Here is a 20490-nt window from a genome sequence, read left to right as displayed (position 1 = left end):
TATGTACAGTGAAGTAAACCCCAAACCTGAAATGCCGTCAACACTGGGAAAAGGTAGCACAGCCCCAATTTTGGTTTCCGTAATTTTATTTGTAATTTTTTTGAGCTATATGTATTTTATATTTGTTCTTTTAAAAAGAATAATTTCTCTTTCCAGTTTTTATTTCTAATTGTTCTTATGTTAAAGTTTTATGCATTTTTTAACTTAAAGAATTAGTGTTGCAAGACAATTTAAACAGGCAATAAGGAGGAAAAGATACAGTCTAATGGAAACAGATGATCTAAGAACAAAGGACATTTTTATTAATACATCATGATGTAGATGGTACAATGAAAAAATATTTGAGGAACAAAAGGAATTAGATACATATTTGATGAAAAGTGAAATGGACTTCAAGAACTTCCTGTCTGCTCCTGAAATACGTTCTGTTTCATAGTATCTTCCTGTTATTGCTGTCACTCCTTACAAATTTTCATTTGATCGCCCTACAGTTTGCAGGATCCTTTATTTTATATGCATCATGTCTATTTATTTTCAAAATGTTCTTTTTGTTTGTTTTGTTTAATTAGCACCATATCTGTGGTACCGATGCTGATGGATTTAGAACATCAGATGCTGAGCAGCTGAGCTACCTGTACTGCAGTTTCTCCTTAGTTTAACTGTGTTGTTCTGCTTGCCTGCAGTGCTGAGGCAGGGACTGGCCTTCAGTCCTGTTTATCGCTTTTCCCTGTCGGATGGCACCATCGTTTCTGCCCAAACGAAGAGCAAGCTCATCCGTTCTCAGACGACCAGTGAACCTCAGCTTGTAATCTCCTTGCATATGCTTCACAGGTAATCCTGGCCACATTCTTTCATCCACACACTGCTAAGAGATGTGGAAAGTACAAGGTTGCCAAAGCAAATAGATTGTTTAAGGCTGATAGGTTTCAGTTGACCCAGAACTGATATCATGGAAACAAAATAAGATTTTGAAATCAATGCTTGCAGCAGGAAAAGACTGTAAGATTATTTCAGGATTTAAAAATGGCATGCTGTATTTTCCAAGTCATGTTCAGTATTTTAATTTCCCTTATTTTGCATAGTAGATACAAGAAACTTTCCAGCTGTAATTAAATCTAGAAAATTTAGAGGGATTAAATTCTTGTAGTTCACATTCTGTTATTGGTCCTGGCTCTTCTTAAAAGAACATGTTAAGATTACTAGGACTGCACTTTAGACAACTGGTATTTAATTCTTTGATTCCCTTTGTGCCTTGTCTTTTTGGTGCTTGGCTTAGTGGCTTTCTCATGGCCAATCCTGAGAAGTGCTATTACTTAACTAAGTGCCCTTAGTTAAGAGTTTTTTTTAAAAAAGCACGGCCAATAATATGCTAAAGTCAAGTTTAAGTAATCACTGACATCAGAACTTCAGCATACAATTTTTATTAAGTCATTGCATGTCCTGGTGTATTTGTATCAGATTTTGCTTCAGGTTTTATGGGCTGACTGTAATGACAACACTATTTTCCTTTCATCCTCTCTATCATTTTTCTTGAGAAGAAGAAAACAGTGCTAAACATAATTATAACTGAAACCCTTTTATAGAAATTGTAGATTTGCAAATTGATCTGACCAAAAGTTGTCTCAAATTTTTCTTTGCATTGCTGAAGATACCTAATATTTCATTAAGTGCCAAATTTTAAAAAGCAAGCACTATTAATTTTAAAATGGTACTTGTATATTTTGTTGCACTTCTTTCAGCAGAGTGCTGGTTCTACTATATTTGTAATAAGGTTTTAAAAATACCCCTTTTTTATAGTTAATGTTTTTCACCTTTGCCTTCATGCCTACGATAACAAACACAGAATAAAGATTCGCTACTCTATATTCTTGAATTATTTCACTTCTCATGCTTTAGCAACGTGAAGGTTTAACTGCACTTATTTATACTGTGCAAATAGGACTGGTTTTTGTCTCATGGAAAATGCATATTAGGAATGTTCCATTTGTATTTGGCTTTGGAAGTCCAGAGTTGATTTGATTTTTGTCAGAATCTTTTTTTTTTTTGCTTCCTAACCTACTTGACTCTGTCTCTTCTGTAGCTTTTAGCATTTGGGAATATGTCTGATTTTCCTAATTTAAGTTTTAGCACAGAGTAAAAAGAGTATTACATCTTCCCATAAACTAATTTAAATCTACTGGGGAAAAGAGAAGTGACCTTCAGGTGCTCTCACAAGAGCTTTTTCTGTGTGTCGCTCTCTCTTCTGTTTCTTCTATCTTGCAGCCTACGTCTCTAAAATACGGGTTTCAGCTCCTGTGTGTGTGGTTTGTTGTTTTTCTTCTCCCCTTTTCCTGAAGGCCTATGCAGGACTGGATTGCTAACAGACTGTTCTCACTCTGAAGCAGTATCCAGTAGTTCCCTTGGCTCACATGCTATTTTGGAGCAGTATTGAAATACTCTGGCAGTGTAAAAATGTGACTTTTTCTACTTTCTTTTCACTAGGAACTTGGTGGGCAAGTAGCCCACTCCAGCCTTGTGGTGGGGCTAACTCACAGAAATTCAAAACTCCAGCAAACAGCTGTCCACAGCTGTCTTGTAAAACATGTATTTGTTGGGTCGTATGTTTCAGATGAGATTTCTGTCAGTTCTAGAAGTTAGCTTGCCAAATTGTGGAGGAGAGATACATTAAAGGGAGTCTGAAATTGTAACCTATCAGCATTTCTAATGACTGTCATTTAAGTGAGGTTTTAATTTTGTTTTTCCTCTCTTCCACTGTTTTGTAATGATGTGCTGAAAAACCATACTGTTAATGTTCAGCCATGTTGAGAGTCACATATCACTTTCGTCAAATTGTTGATTTGTTTTTGATTGTAGGGGTTTTGTGTTATTTTAAAGTGAGGTTTGAGGTTTTGCTTCTTTTTCCGTAATGTAATTGCAAGTTGGCCAGTGTCATTTAGCTAACAGACTGTTTTTCTTCCCCTTGCTACATAGAGAGCAGAATGTCTGTGGAATGAATCAGGATTTGACTGGACAAGGAATGGGGAAGATATTGAACCCAATTAGTTCCAGCAGCCCTGCCCATCAGGCCATGTGCAGTGGGAACCCAGGTCAGGATATGACCATCAGTAGCAATATAAATTTTGCCATAAATGGCCCAAAGGAACAAGTGGGCATGCCAGCAGGCAGGTTTGGTGGTTCAGGGGGAATGAACCATGTGTCAAGCATACAAGCATCCACTCCTCAGGGTAGTAACTATGCACTAAAAATGAATAGCCCCTCACAAAGCAGCCCTGGCATGAACCCAGGGCAGCCAAACTCTATGCTTTCCCCAAGGCATCGCGTGAGCCCTGGAGTGGCAGGAAGTCCTCGCATCCCACCCAGTCAGTTCTCCCCTGCAGGAAGCTTACATTCACCTGTGGGAGTCTGCAGCAGCACAGGAAATAGCCATAACTACACCAACAGTTCCCTGAATGCACTTCAGGCCCTCAGCGAGGGCCACGGCGTTTCTCTAGGATCGTCGTTGGCTTCACCTGACCTAAAAATGGGAAATTTACAAAATTCCCCTGTGAATATGAATCCTCCCCAGCTAAGCAAGATGGGAAGCCTGGACTCTAAAGACTGCTTTGGAATATATGGGGAGCAATCAGAAGGTACAACTGGACAAGCAGAGAGCAGCTGCCATTCAGGAGAACAGAAAGACAACAGCGATAGCAACATGCCACCAGTTGTCAGTGGCGAGAGACCTGATGGACAAAATAAACTGCACGACGGAAAAAGCCAGACAAAGCTCTTACAATTGCTGACCACCAAATCAGATCAGATGGAGCCTTCACCTTTGTCCAGTACCATGGGAGACATTAGCAAGGACTCCACGGGAGGGTTGCCTGGGTCTGGTTCAGCACATGGAACCTCGCTCAAGGAGAAGCATAAAATTTTGCACAGACTATTGCAGGACAGTAGTTCTCCTGTAGATTTGGCCAAGCTCACAGCAGAGGCCACAGGCAAAGAACTGAACCAGGAGTCCAGTAGCACAGCTCCTGGTTCAGAGGTGACTGTTAAACAGGAGCCAGCGAGTCCTAAGAAGAATAACAATGCACTACTTCGCTACTTGCTAGATAAAGATGATACTAAAGATATTGGTTTACCAGACATACCCCCAAAACTGGAGCGGTTGGACAGTAAGACAGACCCTTCCGGTAGCACAAAGTTAATAGCTATGAGGACGGAAAAAGAAGAGATAAGCTTTGAGCCTAATGAACAGGTAAGCTGATTTTTGCATTATGTGTGAATGAGTTGTTCCAGGCCTGCATTCCTGCCATCTGACTTCCTCTAAGAGTGGTATCTTGGCAGTTCAGGACAGTGTTACCTGTATTTTGAAATCCAGTCTTCGCTCAGTTTTCCGGTTGGTGTTACTAAGTTGTGATCATCACTGTGTGAAAGCACAGACTCTGCCGGGAAAGAGATGGATAATGCAGGGTACCTTTCCCAGATGGTAGCCAGGCGAAGAGAAAATACTCGTGACTCTTGGTTAGTGTTGCCTAATTGACAGCTTTTCCCACAGGCTGATGTTGAACTGCTGTTATGCTTACTAAATGAGTCCTTGACTTAGCCCAGCATAGCAGCTACCCTCCTTCCGTGGAAAACAGGTTCATGCCCAAGAACAGGAGTTGTTTGAAAGGACTGATAACAACTTTGCATTACTGGTCTTTGTGCTATGCTTGACCTGCAAATTGAAATCAAAGCAAATATACTTCTGTGCCAGTTTGGAGGATTTATTGGGATTTTTTTGTCATCTTAAAAATTCTTTATATTCAGCTGCAAGTTTCTGCGGATGATTAATGGTTCAGTGCAGGGATCATGTCTCCTTGTGCAAGGTTATCTACATTGAATTTTACATGCAGGATTTCTTTGCTTTCTGTGCAAGATTGCTTGTTGCTCTGCTGCCCAACACATTAATAAATTGTGTATTGTTGGGACTTATGCTAAAAAGTGTTATGTCACTGGCTTTCATGCAGAATTCACTTTCCAAAAGCACCAGGTCCACATCACCCAGAGCTCCAGTTTTCAGAGCTTTGCAAGAAAAAGGGACACAGCAAAAGCAATCTGATACTTCAGTATTACTGTTCATATTATTTATAAAATGGGTAATTACAGTATCAATTTTAGTATTTTCTGGGAAGGTTATAACTAGCTGGAGTTAATCATCCTTGGGTTTGTCTTACACCATCAGATCTCCCAGCTGGTCATTAACTCCTAGGCAGCCCTGTGTGTATGAAGCCTTAGTTTGTAAATCATGATCAGATCATATACCATGCAAATGTTCACGTCTCACAGCCATATCCTTAATTTTAAAAATTTTGTATATTTTTTAATGTGCAGACTAGGCTTTAGCTTGTTTATTTTTTTTTATCCATTCTATTTTTTTATTGTGTGTGTATAAAGACATTCTTTTTTATATTTTCTGTATTGTGAGGCTGAGCAGGGATAGCCAACATTTTCTTAGCCCTAAGTCACAACATTGGATTTTTTTTTTTATTTGCCCTTTTGGCAATTTATAACTAGTAGACAGTTCTTTCAACAGTGGTTATAACCACAAAACATAGAGGCCAAACATGCCATTCCAGAGTAGATGCAGCACTGTTAAAATCTCAGTAATCCAGGCAACTCCTAAGGTTACTTTGCTGCTTTTGTTTCAACAGAATTTGACAACTATTGCCATTATGTAAGAGCAATTGTGGTTTTTCAATCCTTCCCATGCTTTAGGAGAAACCTAGCCAGATTGTACTAATTTCTCCTCACTGAAATTTGCACTGATTTATCCTCAAGCTTGGATGTTGGTTTAGTTTTCAATAGAAGCCTCTATTTTGTAGTGTCTGTAAAGGTAGGATTTAGATTCTGTGTGAGATCTTATGGTTCATTAGGCTAGAAAAACACAGATATCAAGAAATTCACAGCTAAACTGGCAAGAATGGACTACTTTTAAAATGTCTGATAGATTTCAATTCCTAGTTCAGATCCTACACATTGAAGTCAGTACTAGATGGAAAGCAGAGATCTTAAATCCTCCAGTATTAGGTACTCGACAAGAATGTAAAATTTGGTAATAACCAAAAAATTTATGCCCTTCATCCGTAGATCAAAATCAGGGCCTTCAGATGGTTTATTCCCCAAGAATTAAATTTCTAAAAGAATTAAAATTTCCTCTTTCATGATCTCTATGGAGTACACAAGAAACAGCTTAGCTTATGAACCAATTCTCAGAGAGCAGGTTTTGTCCTCTCTAGAAGTTTGTTGTCTAATCCAAGGTAGTTGTACAAACTCCTTTTATTGCTGACGGAAACACAGGAAAATACTCCAGGATTTTTTTTTTATCTTATACTAATGTGTGTCTAAAACAGATTAGGTAAGCCTCTCTTTACTGATATTCCCACTGACAAGTGGTAGCACAGGTGAACAGTTTGAACTAGCTGCTTTGCTTTCTCATGACTAAAGATAGGCAAGTTATGTCTCACCCTAAATGTAAACATGAGACTAACTGTAAAACCAGCTTTCAAGAAAGAGACTTTAGTGTCTACAAGCATTCCCAACCTCAAGCAGTTGAAAATCAGGTCTCCTGAATTATGAACTTCGTAAAGTGAATAGTCTATTCACTTTTTATTTTTGGGTTTTATGTTTCTGAGGTTGGGGAGGGATTTGAGGGGGTTGAAGTGTGGGCTACGAATGTATTGCCTTTTCTTAACATTTGAAGACAGAGTTTGTCTCCGAGGAGAGAGGGAAATGGAGGTACAGAAAGGTCCAGGAGCTGGGTTTGTTCAGAAAACCACAAAGCAGTGCAGGAGTCAGGATAAAGTGGTAAGGGCTTCCTCAGCACCAAGGTATGGAGAAGCCAGTCCTGTCACTGTGGTGGAAGACTGCTGGATAATGACAGAAGGGCTTTTGTTGCTCCTGTTGGTTGTAAATAGAGCTTTAAAACCCACTTAAAATGCAGTGAAACCTGGAGCTGAATAAACAGAAGTCCAGCATGGAACAGGAGAGGAAATGGTGGGGAATATAGAATAATGTAAGTGTTTAACTATCTGAAGGCCAGGCCTTTAAACAAATAACCACTTTACCCCAATTATAAAATCACTAAAAATATTTAGCATCAAAACTCTTCAGCTTTGGAAGATGGTCTCCCACAGGAAGTGCTCATTGCCTAAATTTAGATCAAAGCTGGAACTATTTAGTACAAGACTAGAACAGAGATTCTTGAGCTAAATTCTTCCATCCTCCTGCATCCTTCCCCCTCCTTCTTCCTCCCATATGTAAAAATTAGCCATGTGCTCGTGTTACCTATTTTGCAGGTTTATTTAAAACTTCTCCTCCCTGAGGAATGTTGTATTTTTAAGTAATTAGTCACTGGAGTGTGCAGTTTCTCTGGAAACTGCAGCAGAGCAGCAGTGGGATGGCCTCTACAAGGGAGATCAGTGTGTTGGGAGGCAACAGAGCCATTGCATTTTCTCCTTTTACTTTTGGTGTGACTTTCTGAGCAGGAAATGCTTTGAAGTGCACCACTGTACTAAAAATAGCAGTCTTCTAGGTAGTGTGTTTAAACATACTCTTCTGCAGAGAGCAGCAACTGACAGGAAGCCTTTCTCAAATGGCAGAGAATATTTCCAGCATGGCCGTACCTTTTTCCTTTCTTTGGTGGGATGATGGTTATCAAGCTTTATTAGGCTGATTGCTATTCCAGTTGTAGCAGCTGTAGGGGAGAGGATGAAAGACAGACTTGCTGGGGACACTAAGCGGGGCTTTTCCTACAGCACCAACCGTAGTCGGGCTGTTGCTGTCAAACACCACAAGTTCTCATATGGTTCACCACTGTTAGAAAGGGAAGAGATTATCCCTCAGCAGTAAGCTGGCCTTCTCCCATTCTCCCTGACAGTCCACTGCCAGGAGCAGCCCCTGTAGTGATCAGGAGATGGTCAGATTTGGCAAGAACGGGCTGACAGCTTGGAGGGGAAGGAGAGTGAAAGTACGGGGGAACATGAGAGAAACATAATGAACAATGTTAGATAATTGCCTTGCTAAAGTAGCTTGTTCTCTGAGAAATCACTTGGGGGAGTGTGGAATAAAATCCTGATCTCCACAAGTGTACACTCCTCTTTTTTGTTCAGTAGACCATAAAGACAGCCTGTTTGACAGGGACTTTGCAATGTAACAGTCTGCACAAGTGCTGTTCCAGAAATCATCTTAAGCATGTACATTTTTGTCCTAAAACTCAGAAACTGCTCTGGTGTTCCTCACGTACTTCATCAACGCTGCTGTGCTCATGCTTTGTGTGGAAACCAGTATCTTCCCTATACCAGCATATTTTCTCTACACATGCCACTCATCTTTAAAAAAACTATTTCTGGTTTAATAGTCCAGAATCCATTAAGTTCATGAGGAACATTGATTTCTTCTTGAAATTCTATCAAAATCTTAGAATGGGGATTCCATTTTCTGAATGTCTTTCAATTAGAGTTCTGTTTTCAAATGTTAGTCATAGAGTAGCTTGATAATTTAATAGGATTTCTAGCCAATTTTATGTTTATTGCAGTTACCAGGGAGAAAAATACCATATTGGTTCCACTTCTAATTTCCTTTTCCCTTCTTTTCATAAACCTTTAATTTACTGCCAGTTTGGAGCAAGGATTTGGTTTTGTTTACCTCTTACGGTCAAATTCTTTGCCCTTACTTCTGAGGTGGAAGATGAGCTAACTTCAAATTTATGTAAGTCAGGTGTAGTTTCAAGTTGTGCCCCCACCAAAAGACATCCTGTTGTAAGTCCATAGAATACAGGGTCACAGTGCAAGCCATGGGCAGGAAAGAGATTTCCGGAGACCTGAGTATCTTATCCAGTCCTTTACAATCCATGGAAGCCAGACTTTGACACAGCAACTTTTGTAAATCAAACTTCATGTTGAGGTGCAGCTGCCTTTCAGTACAGCTGCAAAAATTCTGCAAGCACTTAACTTTAATCTGTACTTCTCTATATGACAGTATAAAATAAGTACTTTTTCAAATGCAAAAATATTAATGAGAATTGTCTTATACTTTCTGGCACTTAGTGTCCAAGTTCTACAGAGATTGTCATAATTGCATTACTTAGACATAGTGAAAATACCCACACAAGAACTTTCTTGTGATGCTTAGCACTTTATCAGGTGCTTTTTTTTTTAATTCATGACAAATAATTTTTTTACAGGGAGATTAGGGTGTGCCTTCTATTTACATAAAATTCAACTTAGACCATTAACAAAATCAATATAGAAGATAACTAATAGAAAAATACCATGAACCTAACCAAACAAATACTTTAATGCTAGTTTCTCTACATATGGTGCCATTTGAGGGTTAGTCTGGAAAGACTTATGCTAACGCCATGGGTTGGTGTTAATTCCAAATCTCTTGGAGCTTTTGTAGCAGTTGAGAACCCTTATAAAATATTTTATATTGATTATTAAGCAAAAAAACCGAAGAAAGTTATGTATTTGTGTTGTTGTAATACATCTGTTGGATTTGCCCTTTCTTTACTGCTTCCTGAGATGAATTAAGAGCATCTTAGGGAGTGCAGTTTTCTGTCACATTTGGATCAATATGTTCTTCATTAGTGTTTTTTTAGGTCTGGTTTTGAGTTTTATTTTTTGGTTTTTTTTTTTTTTTACATCTACTGTTTGAACAAAGAATTGCAGTAGCCAGAATGCTAAAAGAAAAGATGACACAAAATCCCGCATAAAACCAACCAAAAAAACCCCCCTGCAAAATATAAAACTTCCTTTGCTGTTGTCTCAGATACGTGTAATGAAGGCCATATGTCTTAATTCCCCCAAAGAGTCCTGAATCATCCTTCTATAATTTATGATGCTCTATATCAGCCTCTTCTCCTGGCTCTTGCGGTCTTGTACCAGATCTCCCATCGCTCAAACTGCAGCTCCTATAAACATCACTCATGGCTGTCTCTTAGAGCGCCTTTTTGAATCTGCTTATCACCTGTCCATGTAATGATTTAGGCTTCATATAATCACATTTGATTCCTCCTGGCTCAGCCTTTTCTGCTGATGTGCTGGGTCCACACAGCTGCTTGTAGTTGCCTGGAAGGCAGTGAGTCATCAGTGGGATTTCTCAAGAACAGGTAATCTTGGACCAGCCAGCCTATTTTCCTTCAGCAAGAGGGTAGCGGGGTTGCTGGCGTAAGAGAAACAGTGTGTCCCTGTGTTTAGATTTGAGCAAGGCTCTGTGGCCCTTATGGCAAGTTAGAGGTGCATGGTCAAGATGAAACTGCTGTAAGTGGTTAGGAAGGTGTTTGGAAATCCCTCCACACACAGCAGTTATTGAAGGATTCACTGTCAAAATGGAGATGCTGCAGGACTCGTGCAGCATCTAGAGCTGCTGTTTTAGTTAACCTAAATGACCTGATGTGACAATAGGGCTTGGTAAAGCTGTGTGTGACACTTGAATGTCTGCAAACATACTGGAGGACAGAATTCAAATTCAGTTGCAGTGAAGAGATACAGAGACAAAATGTTAGAACATTCAAGGTGAATAAAGTTATTATCATTAGTCAAGAAAAATGTCTCAGATTTTTTTTTTTTTAAAGGAGGGGACAACTGACTAGATAGGACTTTTTCAGAGCTCTTCTAGAGATCATAGTGACTATAAGATGAGTGAGAGTCAGTGCTGTCATGGAATTAAGAGACTGACACACTTTTCTGGAATAGGCCATCAGAGTGTACTATGTGTAGAGTAAATTGTCTGCTTTAGTCAGCAGCTGTAAGGCATTATTTTAAGTCCTGTCTTGGACAGGGCTTCAGCAAAAGTGTGGATCAACTGAAAGCAATCCACAGGAACAACAAAAGTAATAAGAGGCCTAGAAAACAGGTTATTTGCTGAAGAAAATTCAGAAGTTGAGATTGTTTATTAATTGCAGCTTAAAACACGAAAGGGCGCATGTTTTCAAATACAGAAAAAGTTAGAGAAAGAAAGGAGAAGACAGTGTGTTCTCCAGATTCAAAATATGATTGGAAGGAAGGGTCTAAATCCTAGTGTGAGAGATTTTGCATTGAGACTAAGAAAATAAAACAAAAGTAGTGAGGATGGCAGAGTGCTGAAACCAATTCTCCAGGGAAGCTATGGATTTTCTGTCTCTGGATGTCTTTAACAAACAACTGTATGAACTTCCATAGGGAATGGCATATACTGATTTTGCCTTGAGGCTTTAAATTTCTTCCAGTCCTCTGATTCTCTGCTTTCCTACCATTTTGCCAATAACACCAGCCTCTAGATCACCCACATGCTACCTTTTAATGGAGTAAACTCCCTCCTCTTTTGCACCATATACTACAATTTGTAAGACTAGGAGATGATGTAGAAGGAATAAAAAATAATACCATGTTTATTTGCAGTCAGTCACCCAAAAAAGGCATATAGCAGTGTAACCTCGGGGCATTTTAGCTACCTTTGAATAAAATAACTGGACTTCCCAGGAGCAGCTTAGATGTGGCGGGAGGAATTCTGTACAGACTAATGTGCAGTGCTTCCCAGCTAGCCTGTGAGAGCCCCAGTAGGTAGTTTAAAGCCATCTCAGGTATTTCTACAGTATTCTGTGATCTGTGGTGTAAGCTTGCTCTCAGTAAGAAAGTTCATGACGTGGGAAAGGACAAAAAAAAAAAACCAGGAAGAATTGTATTTCAGTTCTGCACGTTTGTGGTGTTATTTCTCAGTTCCCCATCCTTCATGAGCGGCTGCTTACTCTCCTCCTCCTCTCTCATTGCACATTTCCTAATGAAGACACTGATTTTTGAGTAGATACTTGTTATAAATACTGTTATGATATAATTACTGTTCAAGGTGGTAGTAACTGAAACTGGATGCCCTGTTCTTAGTTATTACCCAAGTTTTACCCTAATCAAAAGTTTAGAATTGGACATTAGTTGCAATGATTTCCACATTTGAGTCAGAAAATTATTTTAATTCTGAGAGTTTTTAGACAGAGAAGCTGACAAAAGAGAATGCCAGTGAGAATCAATGTATTTAAGAAAAACAAGGAGGTCAGTAATTATGTTAGTATAAGATGAACTTAATTTTTCTCCCATCTTTGTTTCATTATAATTTTCTACTGAATTTGAATGTAAATTCATATGTAGATTTCTGTTTTCATACTCCAGAGAAGTTATTTTCAATTATTTGGGAAGTTGGAAGCAAAATAAATTCCCAATCCTATGTATATATCTTGCCAGTTAACTTACATAGAGTTATTCAGTGTTCAGGTTTTGAATATAACGAAGAAAAGACATATGGGGAATTGTTTTAGCCATAAAGTAACTTTCCGATTGTATGCTTTTAATCAAGTCATAAAGAGACTAGAAACATAACTGTGCTGAAAGAAATATTTGCTATACCTACATAAGCCCCCATCTTCAGCACTCCTGGATTTCCTATTACCCCTGCTGTCAGCACCCGTCACAGAGTGCACAGGGAAGCATCTCCCTGTTGCCCAAGGTATGGAATCATATGTCCTGATGCGGGGCTTTTGAAGGGGTGCCAGTGCCCAAAAGCATGGCAGGCTAGCCCTGAGAAGCCTGCACAGTCCCCTTCCAACAGGTTTGTGAGCTTCCTCCACGGCAGGCATGCTGCCAGACACATCCAAGGCCGGTGCGGGGTGACGGTGGGGGCTGCCTGGCTTGGCACGAGCAGGACGCCAACAGCGGGCGAGCAGCGACGTGTACTGTGGGTTTGCGTGTTCTTTGTTGCAGCCAGGCAGTGAACTGGATAACTTGGAAGAGATTCTGGATGACCTGCAGAACAGCCAGTTACCACAGCTTTTCCCAGATAGCCGCCCAGGCGTGCCAGCGGGCTCGGTTGACAAGCAAGCCATCATCAATGACCTCATGCAGCTCACCAGTGACAGCAGCCCCGGCGCGGCGGTGGCCACCCAGAAACCAGCAATGAGGATTTCACAGAGCAGTGAGTGCACCCCGCGTTCCACACGCGCCTACCGAGCTTGGGAGCCCCCCAGAGCAGGGATCGGCCAGGGAGGAGCTGGGCAGCTCCCAGTCCTGGCCTGGGGTTGTGTGGTGACAGAGCGCCATCTGCGGTCGTCCCAGTTCCAAACACACGAGGAGTTGTGTCCTAACTCGCACACCCTGGAAGTCTGTGTCCTCTGAGACGTTTTAAGGGGTACCCTCAAACCAAACATCCCCTTCTGTGGTTATATGTGATGCTTCTGTAGTGAGGGTTTTGGCATGGAGAGCACGTGCATTTTTTTGTCATGCAGATCATTCCTTTCTGGCAGCTCTTGCAGTGGAAGGTGCAAGAGAGGCTTTTCTAAGCATGAAGGAGAGTCTTCTTCTAAAACCACAAGATTAATAGAAGGACAGAAGATTAAGAATGCCCAAGTTTAATTTGAGATTGTGGCTTTTTGTTGAGTCACTTCCAGCTGACAGCTTTCCTTAACCTTATTAAACAGCTTACAAATCAGCACTGAAATGTTGGTTTACCATCATAGCATAATGGAAAGCAAGCAAGACAAGAGTCTTTATCAAGTGCTAATGTTGAATAAAATGGCATAAAAAAAACGCAGCTTCATTTTTGTGCCTGTTGGCTAGGATGGCCGCATTTATTTGCTTCCTTAGATGTACTCTAGGTTTTTTTCTTGTAGGGTTTAGTTAATATTTTTAGCCATTCTGATAATATTAAACTAACACTGAGCCACTTTCAAATTCACTCAAATAACTTAGAAATATTTAGATAAACATTAGTATTCTATCAATAAATATTAGTGTTTAAATTCATATTAAAGCCACTTCAGATTCCTAAATTATCACTTGTTATCCATGTTGCTCAGAGAAAGATGCTTGTGTTTAATGTACTCACTTTTGTGAGTACAGAGGTACTAACAGCAGCAGCACAAAAGTCAGAAGGAAATCTCTGTGCGTGTGAAGTCTTTAGCATATTTTTCCTGAATCAAGGTCTGTTTGTTCCTTCCAGTGTAGCGTTTTAGCTTTCTAGGGTTAGCCTAGCTTTAAATCTGCTTTCAAAGCTACTGGCAGTACAGTAACAGTATGATTGTAAATGAGAGTGGCTTGGTGGTTAGCAGCAGTTCTGTAAAAGCAGCATCCTGTTTCCCATCTAAATTAAAACCCTGAAACTTTTTCCCCCATCTCAGTCTTGTGTCTGTGCCTGATTCCCCTAGGAACTTCTGCCTTGTTTTCCATAGAAGAGCATTCAGAAAACAGGTTCACAGAAATAGTGAAGGGCCTCTCGTATGCTCACAGAAAAGCAATGTAGAATGAATGCCAAATCATATGCAATTCCAAAAGAGATTTGAGAGTTTTTACTGGTTTTTTTCTGAAGAAATAACCATCTTTACTGTTACAGGTTTTACATGAAGATACTTAAAATATTTTTTTCTGTTGAAATATAAAAACGCTGCTAGATCTGCCAGGTTGCTAGAGTCTGTTACCTGAAGGATAGGGAGCCTCCTTCAGTCCCATCCTGACGAACAGTAGAATATATGATCTAAGCACCAGTAGAATATATGAGCTAAGTGTTGTTGTTTTGTGCTGCATTTGCAGAATTCCTTTTTGTAATATTAGTGGGTGCTGGCAAAGCTGCATATACAGTAACTCACTTATCTATGTGATTTTTCAAACTTCTGGAGCAAACTGTTCAACTGTCACTGAAGTTCAATTTTGCTTCAATCCTTAGACTTTGTGATGCCCCTAATCTTGAGAAAGTAATTCTTGCTTCGTAAGTAAGTTTTGTTTGCTTAGTTGAACAGTCAGACAAGACAAAATTTTGATCTCATGATTAGGAATTAGGTGGATGTGATGTATTTTCTGTACACACATATGAGCAAATTCACCTGGCAGAGAACTTAAAAAAAAAAAATTCAATAAGTTCCTTTAATCTGGTTTTATAAAATAAAAATAAGAGACCTCTGTTATGAGATACTTCTGTACATTTTAACAAACTTACTAAACCTCAGCTAAGATTTCAGATTCAAAAGTAGCACTATTTCAGTCTAAAATAAGAAAGTAGTTACTTAACTTCTCAGTAATGTGGTGAACACAAAAATGCAGAAGTCACTTTAAGGATGCTGCTGTATCACAGCTGCTCCTAGGGGAAGCTATCAGAAAGTATTGCAAATAATACTTTCACAAAAATGTTTAATTTACTTGCATTTATTTTATGGGTATGATTGGAAATTGAATCAAAGCTACAAGGTCAGTGTTTGATTCGTGTTTGAGAACCAGTTGAGCACACAGAGGATGCTTTCACGCATTTTGGAACATTGCCCAAAGACCAGCTGAGCCAGATGCTTGCCAGTCACAGTCTGAAACTCACTTTTCTGAGGCAGTCTGCAGTTTTATTTGCAGGGGCTGATTTTAAAAAGCACAACCCAGAAGAAAGTAGTTACATAAAGGTGGCAGTAACCATCAAGGATGGTTCTATTTTACCAGAATATTATGGTTGCACAGCGCTGTTTCTGGACTGGTTTTTTGTTGTTGCTCAATCATGGAAGTATTTATTTTTATTAATGACAAAAAATGTAAAAAAAAACCCCAAAATATTAAGTGGATCATGTTGAAATGGGGCTGTGGGATCCAATATAGAGTCAGTCTGTCCTTATTTTGAAAACTTCTTCAGGGGCACAGATTATGCTGGAAAACTCTCAAAACTGAGATCATTCTAACAATGTGCCTCAGGATGACATCTGCATGCACCTAGTCCTACTAGGTGTAAGATTCATTGGCAGTAGTGTGTACATCACATCATGGTGTATTTTGCTGCAGTGGCTCTTCTGTCAGTTAAATTGCGTCATTTAAAGTTTTTTTAAGTATGCATCGTACCTGGTTTGTGTTTAGTGTCAGAATGTTCCATTTTGAAATTTACATTTAAATGTCAAGAAGGGATGTTTCTCAGACAGATATGGAGTGGGTAAATTATGCAGCATTAAACAGCTGAGCCCAAGATCGTCAATTGTGTCTGGGTTCTTTTTTTTTTTTTTTTTTTTTTTTTAACCTAGTGAAGTTTCCATTCTTGTAACTTTGTTTTTTTTCTTTGCTCCTCCTGTCTAGCTTTTAATAACCCACGAGCAGGGCAACTTGGAAGGTTATTACCAAACCAGAATTTACCACTTGACATAACACTGCAGAACCCAACAGGTGCAGGAACTTTCCCACCCATAAGAACGAGTAGCCCCTACTCAGTGATACCTCAGCCGGGACTGATGGGCAGGAATGAAGGGATGATAGGAAGTCAAGGAACTTTAGGCAACAGTAGCACAGGTAAGATGATTTTCCTTTTTATTAAAAATATACTTGTGTAACAGGCTATAGCATGTTCAGCTTAACACTGGGGTTAATACCAGTGCAGATTATTGCTTTCTATAAAGTCTGGAAGAAATCATGTTTTGTGGGAAGTTATGTATTGGCATATTTATTTTGAATTTCTGTGTGTTTTTAGTCCTGCCTTGTGTGCACTGCTTTTTACCTACCTGTAGAGATGGGTCTTTCAAAACAAAATCATGGGCAGTACTGATGCCCTTATGATGCTGGCTTTGCCCTCAATTATCCTTTATTTATTACCCTTAGTTCCTTTTTGGGAACCATCAGATGTTGCAATTAACAACATGTTAACCTAATAATGAACAAACATATAGCGTGTTTGACAAGAAAAGTCTGATGGACGTATTTCAACTAGTGCATAGCCTGAGATTGTGCAAGTATGTGACAACCACTGTAAGAGCTCTGAGTCAGGCATAAAACCAGGCATTTTAAGTCCTCTCAGCTGGCTATTTGGTGTCAAGTTTTTAGCTTTAGTTTGCATCACTGTTAAAAAAGACATGCAGCCAGACACTGAAATACTTTATTTAAGCAGTTTAGAGATCAACTTGTGTTCTTTCAAGTGTCCTATTACTTTCATGTTCTGTATAAGTATTAGAGGATTTTATTAATCTTAAGTGTACAAGTTAGAGAGTATTATTGTGTCCCTGCCTTGTTCTAGCAGAGCACATCTGTCAGCTGATAGAATATGTACATAAATGGACCAAACCTGAGGATGTAACACTAAAGCAAATTTTGTACAGCAGCTGAAACAAAGACCCTTTTCAGAGGGTTTTTCTCTGGTTATATGTTACCAAATAATTGAACTGATAAGTAATAATTGTTTGTGTGGCTTTTAGTATTCATTTAGGGATGTTGCAAAATGCAACTGAAAAGACTAATCTGAGCCAGTAGTCCTACCTGAAAGCAGTGTTTTATCTACTCTCTTGACTGAGTAAAATTGAAATGTATAAATACTATGAATGCCATCTTTGGGGGTTGGAGTTTTTTGTGTTGGGTTTTGGTTGAGGTTTTCTGGCTACTGTCAGAGTGTAGTATTCTATATATTCCAAGTGTAAATAAAGTGTATCAGTTGTTTACAGTAGATGTGGGAGGACTTCCCCTAAAATAACGGTAATGAACTTCAGCATCTATCGGAAAGTTCCTGTGAGTAATTTCCCTGCACTGTACATTGGTCTGAGATTATCTGGGTGAGCCTTGAAGCTAGGCTTCAAGGTTCCAAATGAAAGAAGTCACCAAAAGACATTTGCAGAACATAAATTGATATTCAGTCCTTCTAATTCGTAAGCGTGTTTAATGTTAACATATTGTTACTCAAGTCCCCATTCTCACTTAGCATTGGAAGGTAAAGCACTGACACACACATCAGCAAACGTGATTCATTTCCTGAGGAAGGAAGTTAAGGCTATCCACACACCCTCAGCACCTGTTGCAGACTACATGTGGGAACACTTACTCTGAGCACCATTTCGGAAATGATAAAAGGATCTTCCTCTTGTAAGATGTATCACAGTCTCCAGTCCCTTGACTAAGCAGCGTAAGGCATCGCTCTGTAGCTTTGCACATCTGGATGGGCAGTTGTGGTACAGTGTGCTTTGAGTGAAACTACTGCATTTTCATTGCTGAAAATGCAGCTCCTCAGGCAGCAGTAGTGCTAAGGCTGTTCTGATCATGTGCTGGTACCTAAGTGTGTTTGGCTTTTGTGCAGGAATGATGGGTGGCAATGCCCCTCGACCTGCCATGGCGTCTGGGGACTGGGGCAGCCAGGCTCCCGCTGTGAGGGTGACCTGTGCGCCCACGGCTGGTGCCATGAACAGGCCAGTGCAGGCAGGCATGATCCGCAACCCCACGGCCAGCATCCCCTTGAGACCCAGCAACCAGCCTGGCCCAAGGCAGATGCTTCCATCTCAGGTCATGAATATGGGTAAGTCACATCTGGAGCTGTTCCTTTTGGCACACGCTGGATTGTTAAAGATGAAGCAGGAGGAAAAAAAAAAGAAAAAATTCCTACTTCAATTATAGATTTGATGAGAACCATATTTCACAGTGAAATTTTCCTGCAGGTGTGGGAAAGAAGGTGTCTAAAATACTAAATTTTAACACATGTATTAAGATGGACAGTTCCTGTTACCCTCTAGCTCCATGGTTGTGTGGCCAAAGAGGATATGAAGTTGCCTTGATTCACTAAAGACTGTGGAGTTTTTTTAGTGGACATGCTGTGGACAGGATAATTGTTCCTGGTCACTTTTAAAGCAAGTACATTATAATACTGACTCTATGTACTGTCTTTTTCTGATGCTTGTCTTTTTAGTTTTTGCATCTATGATGTTGTATCTGCTATTTTGTAATTTTGAACCACTTTCAGAGTACTCATGTTTTCTCAAATTTTAAAAGCAAATTTTAACAAAAGAGTAATGATGCTTTTAAGTGTAATGTTGCTGAGGTCTTAATGCTTTTGTTTGCTTTCACCATAACATAGATAACTCAATTGAAAGAATTAACTTGACAGTAGCTTCTCTTCAGGAAAGTTATATGGTTATTTTTTTCTTGATTAGGGCCATCTGAATTGGAGATGAACATAGGAGGACCTCAGTATAGCCAACAACAGGCACCTCCAAATCAGACTGCACCATGGCCAGACAGCATCTTGCCTATAGAGCAGGCAACTTTTGGTAGTCAGAGCAGGTGAGTCTTGGTGTCACATCAGAACACAAAGAGATTTTGCAGGCCTATATTTTACACACCTTGTGGGAACAAAGTTCTACATAAAACATTCACCAATTGTACATCAATTTAATTTTTGTATTATTTTGTGCTCTGAAATGTATGTGTGTTCCAATAATATTTATAAATGCTGTCTTTGCCATGTAATGTGTTGAATGAATTGAAAGTTCTGTATCACAGTGAATGCTGCCAGCACTTCGGGTATAGTTGCACCATTTTTCACCTCTGGAGCATTAACGTGGGCATGATTCTGTCTGATTTCACTGTTGTTACTGTTAACAACTACACTTAACACTAAATGTGGAAAAGTGCCAGTAGTACTAGCCATGACTATGTAGTCATAATATCTGTCCCCTCCTGCAGTGGGGTAGCATTTTAAGTGATGTAGGACATGGTTAATTATGTTTTGTTTGGGGTTTTTTAATTCACCTAAATTCTGTAAAAGATGAGGAAGGAAAGATGAAGTGAAAGGAAGGCTGCCTCTTCCCTGAAGCTAGCTCCTCCTCAGGTAATCAGAACTGCAGTTTGGTCACAATTCATTAACTCACATGTAATGTATTAATAACTTCATTCATCATTAAGACTTTTAAATGATGGCAATGTAATAAGAAGTTTACACTTCTTAAAAAAGAGCCATGTCTTCTCCAAAAGGTTTGCAGCTTACTTTAGAGAAACTGTGTATATATGGAATGTCTAAGGAATGCAAAATGGACAAGCAAGTGCAAAATGTTGAAATATTTCTAATTATGTAAGTAGTAAATCAGGGGATCACTGAAAAGAAAATGAAGTAGATACATTTGGGAAAAAAGTATGTTTAAAAAAATGTTAATCTTCTGACTACATTCTCTTAGTGTTCATTAGGATGTCCAAAAATAGTATCCATAAATATATGTGACATTTTCTTTGTTATATTCCATGCTTTTCAAGATGTTTCCTGGTGTTTCCCTCAGTTAGCTTATCCATATGCAAAATGCACTGTATGTATAACTGAATTATTCACTTTAAAAATTACACCTTAAAAAAAAAATAGTGTCATTCTGGTCAGCAAGCCAGGCAGTTGATTCTTCCTTTTTTTTCACCTTTGCATTTCTCATGATTTCCTTATAGCTGAAGATTGTGGAAAAAATTCCCATTGCATCTGAAAGTAACAATATTTTGATCATTTACACCCCAACCAGAAACAATTGAATGGTTAATGCTGCCATTTCTTGCTTTATTAATCTCCAAGATTGGTGGTTTTATAACCTGATTGTTGCCATGTATTAAATGAGTAAAAATAATTCTTAAATTAAAGATTAAAATTGTCCTTGGGGTATATAAAAGAAATGGAGAAATCGTAAGTAATTGTTGTTGCTTAATATATAGAATTTGACAAGCATTTTGGGATTTTTTATCATGTGTGTTCATGCTCATTTGC

General features: G+C 39.2%; 1 protein-coding gene across 4 annotated transcripts in view; it reads left to right on the top strand.

The window, feature by feature from the left end:
• Positions 1–20490, top strand: part of NCOA2 (nuclear receptor coactivator 2) — a 190139-nt gene that overhangs the window by 147773 nt on the left and 21876 nt on the right. For all 4 annotated transcript variants that reach the window (XM_082292711.1, XM_082292713.1, XM_082292710.1 and 1 more), the window contains 6 exons: positions 684–831; positions 2971–4240; positions 12756–12966; positions 16083–16292; positions 18058–18273; positions 18905–19034. In XM_082292711.1, coding sequence (XP_082148837.1) covers positions 684–831; positions 2971–4240; positions 12756–12966; positions 16083–16292; positions 18058–18273; positions 18905–19034 — 2185 coding nt within the window. The remainder of the gene's footprint in view (positions 1–683; positions 832–2970; positions 4241–12755; positions 12967–16082; positions 16293–18057; positions 18274–18904; positions 19035–20490) is intronic.

The sequence above is a fragment of the Coloeus monedula genome, assembly GCF_965178545.1.
Source record: "Coloeus monedula genome assembly, chromosome: 1".
NCBI classification, from domain to species: domain Eukaryota; kingdom Metazoa; phylum Chordata; class Aves; order Passeriformes; family Corvidae; genus Coloeus; species Coloeus monedula.
The sequence above is the reverse complement of the archived record's forward strand: the minus strand, read 5'-3'. Positions and strand labels throughout refer to the sequence as shown.